This window comes from Malania oleifera, chromosome 9 (genome assembly GCF_029873635.1).
Source record: "Malania oleifera isolate guangnan ecotype guangnan chromosome 9, ASM2987363v1, whole genome shotgun sequence".
Classification (NCBI taxonomy): Eukaryota; Viridiplantae; Streptophyta; class Magnoliopsida; order Santalales; family Ximeniaceae; genus Malania; species Malania oleifera.
Window position 1 is genome coordinate 82,172,813 of NC_080425.1, and position 5,144 is coordinate 82,177,956.

Below are 5,144 nucleotides of genomic sequence, written 5' to 3' on the forward strand. Positions count from 1 at the left end.
ATTTATGATCTAGTTTCGTAATTAAGGATTTCATTCCCATAGAAATCCTACTTTCGGGCCCAAATTGTTTTTCTTATTCTAGTCCTTTGGATATTAATGTCCTCACAAAAAATATTATTACACTCTATTATTATATTTAAAAATAATAAATTACTAATAAAAATAAAATTATTTTACTATTATATTATAAATAATATAATAGAATGATTAAAATTTGGAGACCATATTGCCATATAATTATTTTGTTAATTGGATTATTAAGTGTTGAATTTTTTATTTTATGATTGTTGAAAGTTCTACAACATGTAATTAATTAAGTAGTTAATAAGTTTTTTTTTTTTTTTTGGTATTGAAAACGTAATTATATTTTATAATTCATACATTGTTCACACATAGGTGTAATGGTCTTGTGCCCAACTTCGATGAAGTATTGCTCGCCTCGGCCCACTGGTCTCACAAGTTTATTTTATAAGAGGCGTCTCACTTAGTTGGAGCCCAAATCCTCCTTATAAACCTATGATCTCCCTAGTACACATTCGATGTTGGACTGTAATAGGGTTTCCCATCCAATCTCCAATGTTCTCGTTAGTGTGATTTCCCTAGTACACATCCGATGTAAGATCGTAATAGGCTCTTTTGTCTTATCTCTGACGTTCTCGTAAAAATAGCTTAGATATCTGTGTAAAATCCACTCACATGATAGTACCCCCAAGACATATCCACTCACCAGATAGTTCCCTCGAGGAGGCCTTGATACCAAATGTAATGGTGTTGGGTCCAATTCTAGTGAGATATTGTTCGCTTTGGTCCACTAGTCTCACAAGTTTGTCCTACACAAGACATTTCACTTAGTTAGAGTCCAAACCCTTCTTATAAGTCCAAGATCTCCTTAATACATATCTGATGTGGGAGTGTGACAATAGGTCAAGGATATAATGGTCACTTTCTTAAAATCTTTCCTAAATTTCATTTAGATGTTGTACCAAATACTAACTATGGTACTTATGCACATTTATAAGAATCTTATAATATAAATCAAACAAAAATATATTTTTTTAAATGATAGACATGCATCCCATTTCCAAGGAATTGGATTCACTCAATGTCATTTTGTGAGAATATATTTGATACCATGTACTAAATGTTCTCTAACAAGTACTAGATAAGCTACAACAACCCGTACTTGCATAAATTTAATTAGTTGCTCTTAACCAGTTTAATGGCTCATGCGAGGCTTTTCAAAAATAACTAAAGTTATCATTCATTCTTATTAAATAATTAAATTTAATATTTTCCAAAAAATCAGTTATTTCTGCAATTAGAAAAAGAAAAGAAAAGAAAAGAAAAGAGGAAAGAATTAGTAGAATATTCCCATTTCCAACCATTGGAGGCTCCCTCGAATTAAATTCCCCCGAATATTCCCACATTCCCCTCGTGTTTTCCTAAAAAATAGCCGCGCTAATAGTGACTCACCCCCCTCCTCACCGTCCGATTTCCCACCCGTGCTGATCAACGGCCAGGATCCGCGGTACCATTAACTGAACTTAATCCCGAATACACTGGATAAGTACCCCGCTTCTGGAGAGGCGAACTGAAACAGGGAAGCGAAGGGAATGGGCATCTTCCCGGCATATCACAGAAACCGCACACGTAATATTCTTATATTCCGTTGGCATAATCAAAGCTTCTTCTTCACTTTCAGAGACCCCCTTCACCCATTCTCTCCTATAAATACCCTCCTCTGTATCTTCATCCGAAGCCAAGAATTTGTGGTGCCAAGACGCCGACAAGTGTAGTCGCCGATTAATTTGAAAATTTCTGATTCTGGTTCGCCGGAGAATGGCCGGAATTGTGGTGGTTTTCGACTTCGACAAGACCATTATAGACTGCGACAGCGATAACTGGGTGGTGGACGAGTTGGGTGCCACGGAGCTCTTCAATGAACTCCTCCCCACCATGCCTTGGAACTCTCTCATGGTATTTGTAGTTTACTTTGATGGTTTTGGGTTTTCAATGCTTGCTTTAATTAGCATTTTTCTTTTGATTTGTGCTTTTTATGTTCATGCTCTGTTCTAATTTGTTTTGCAGGATAGGATGATGAAGGAACTCCATTCGCAGGGGAGAACCATTGATGACATTGTGGAGGTTCTTAAAGGTGTCCCCATCCATCCCCGAATAGTCCCTGCCATTCAAGCTGCACATGCTTTAGGGTATGATCCGTCAGATTTCTCCTTTTGTCTACAATTACTTCGTTTAGGTTTGAGGAGTTTAGCTAATTACAGTGGCGATCTGTTTCACATTTCATCGATCAGGTGTGATTTGAAGATAGTAAGCGATGCGAATTTGTTCTTCATCGAGACGATCTTAAATCATCTCGGGCTGAGGGATTATTTCTCAGAGATCAACACAAATCCCAGCTTTGTTGATGAAGAAGGGAGACTCAGGATCTCGCCTCACCATGACTTCACCTCCTCTCCTCATGGCTGCAGCCTCTGCCCTCCGAACATGTGCAAGGTAATTTTAAGAAAATTACCACAAAAATGTTGTTGTTCATGATGATCAAAGTTCAATGAACGCATCAGACGTAATTATGAAGAAAAATCCAAACCCAAAACCAAAGAAGGTTCATACGGCGCCTCTCAAATTCTAGAAAGAGGGATTCAATTGAATATTCCAACAGAATATGCCCGTTCTAATCAATCCGTCAATTGGGTCCCAGCATGCCGGAGCATGTTTTCCCGAATTTCCCATCAGATTTTGACCAAACCAAACGAAACCAAACCGAAGTCCCAAAACTAGTCAATTTTCATGACTTCCTTTGACCCCACTAAAATCTCTTATTATAATAATGACTGTAAAGAAATTTAATCAAATCAAAGATGATGACATAATCAATACCAATGATTTATATTAATGATTTGCCCATGACACAACAGGGGGTGGTGATCGAGAGGATCCAAGGTTCTTTCTCTGCGGAAGGGAAGAAGAAGGTGATATATCTTGGGGACGGAAGCGGCGATTACTGCCCGAGCTTGAAGCTGGGTGAAGCAGACTACGTGATGCCGAGGAAGAACTTCCCTCTCTGGGATCTGATTCGCAGAAATCCGATGGAGATAAAGGCGGAGATCCGGGAGTGGAGCGACGGGGAGGAGCTGGAGCGAGTTCTGCTGGAGCTTATTAGCACAATTTCCATGGGAGAAAGCTGCAATAACGGCAGCAGTAATTCATCAGCACGGTTGATTCCTGCAGATTGGAAGTTCAAGGCGATTTCAATACCTGCCCACGAAGCCATACCTCGTGTTCTCCCTGTTCCTCATTGATAGCCCAAGGATTGATCCACTGCTTGCAACTGCCACAAACAGGGGGGAAAAGAAAACCAAATCCTTTCTGATTTTAATTCTTTAAAATGAGCGGATCCTACACAGAAAAAAAGTGTAAACTCACTTAACAAGTGCATCAATTAAAATTTTTACGGCTCTCCTAGCCATTGAAGCTTCGTACCATGTCTTATTTCTACGAGGCTATTATCATTTCATTTTTTCCCGACAACATGTAACCTAATAATTCTCCCTCTATCTTCGGTCCTCATATAGTGATAAACCTTATGGGGTTCAATTTGAGGAAATAGTTTAGATAAAAAATAACATAAGACTGGGTAACGATCCTCCCTCTAGTTTAGATGATCCGTTTTAATTTCTCCCTCTAATAAACCTATCCTTAGCCTATATATCTTAATATTATGTTATGTGATTTTCGTAATAATTTTGGATTAAATTACATATCTCAAGTTTAAACATGTAATTTGAAAGTAATATCATATACAATTAAATTGAACTTATAAATTTGTACATGTTTTCTATATCCAAACATGACATTTTTACTTTCAACAAAGTGAGTGATTAATTTGGCCTAATTAAACTTGGCTCGTAATACAAGCATAACCTAGATCATATCAAAGGCCAAAATTAAATTTTAAAAATCAAGTAGTTAGAAAGACAAAAAAAGTCATATGATACAGTGGATTGCATTTTATTAATTATTAAGAGGTAATGCTAGTTACATGCCGATTTTATATTTTTTAAAAATACAGTTATTTTTAGTGACTTTTAGGAATAATAATAATAATAATAATAATAATATACCTATTTTTAGTATTAAATTTAATTTCTGCCTTACAAATAAAAAGTAATAATGTATCTATAATACTACTTGTATGGGTCAGAGCTTGGATTTTAAACTATCAAATTTGAATTTATTTGAAATTTGAAAAAAAAATTCAACACTTTTAATTACATTTTGTTTTGTTCAAATCATACAAATTTATATTTCAGTTAAAATTTCAAGTCCTCAAATATAAAATTAATAAATACCAATTTAATTTATTTTTTATTTTTTATTATTTTTTTATAACAGACAAGTGTGAGACTTGACCTAAAAAGTCAGTAAAATAAAATATCCAACAAACTTGTTAGAGTAAAATAAAATATCCTTCAAACTATGTGTTTTTATTTTTGTGTACTATATATATATATATATATATATATATATATATATATATATATGTATATAAATAGGCTAATATAGATATTTTAAATTAAAAAATATTATATATGTCACTCCCGAACCCCAAAATGGGACCCAGAGATGAAAATGTAACCTAACATGTCCCTGTATCATACAAATCATCACAGATACAATACAAAAGATGAGGGTCCGACCCCGTGAGGTTCCCAAGTACCCTAAACACATCCAAACACAATCATATACGCAGCGGAAAAACCATACATACATATGCAGTATCATACCAGAATCTATACAAGAGCAAACACAATGCTCTGTCAAAACGTACAAACGGGTGCCCAACACATCCCAAAATGGCAACCCACCAAAATTATAGTCCTAACACTTACCCAACGCTAAATGCGGTACATCGGCCACTACGCTCTCTACACCAGGATGCTAGTTCTGCTTACCCGAAGGACCTGTAAAAATTTACGTACAACAAGGGTGAGACACCTCTCAATAAGGAAGAACACAAGTTATATTTGTGTGTGGCATTTGAGTGTTATCATGATACACTAACATGCATGGATCAATAATCAAAAAAATCACAACAGTTCTAGTATTTTCACAAACCAAGCAAT

General features: G+C 35.6%; 1 protein-coding gene across 1 annotated transcript; it reads left to right on the forward strand.

Annotated features, from left to right (window-relative positions):
- The first annotated feature begins 1,593 nt into the window (after positions 1-1,593).
- On the forward strand, positions 1,594-3,503 carry LOC131164036 (inorganic pyrophosphatase 2-like). The gene is made up of 4 exons (XM_058120954.1): positions 1,594-1,977; positions 2,089-2,210; positions 2,313-2,514; positions 2,937-3,503. The coding sequence occupies exons 1-4, from the start codon at positions 1,840-1,842 to the stop codon at positions 3,318-3,320; spliced, it is 846 nt and encodes a 281-aa protein (XP_057976937.1). The 5' UTR covers positions 1,594-1,839; the 3' UTR covers positions 3,321-3,503.
- Positions 3,504-5,144: the final 1,641 nt, after the last annotated feature.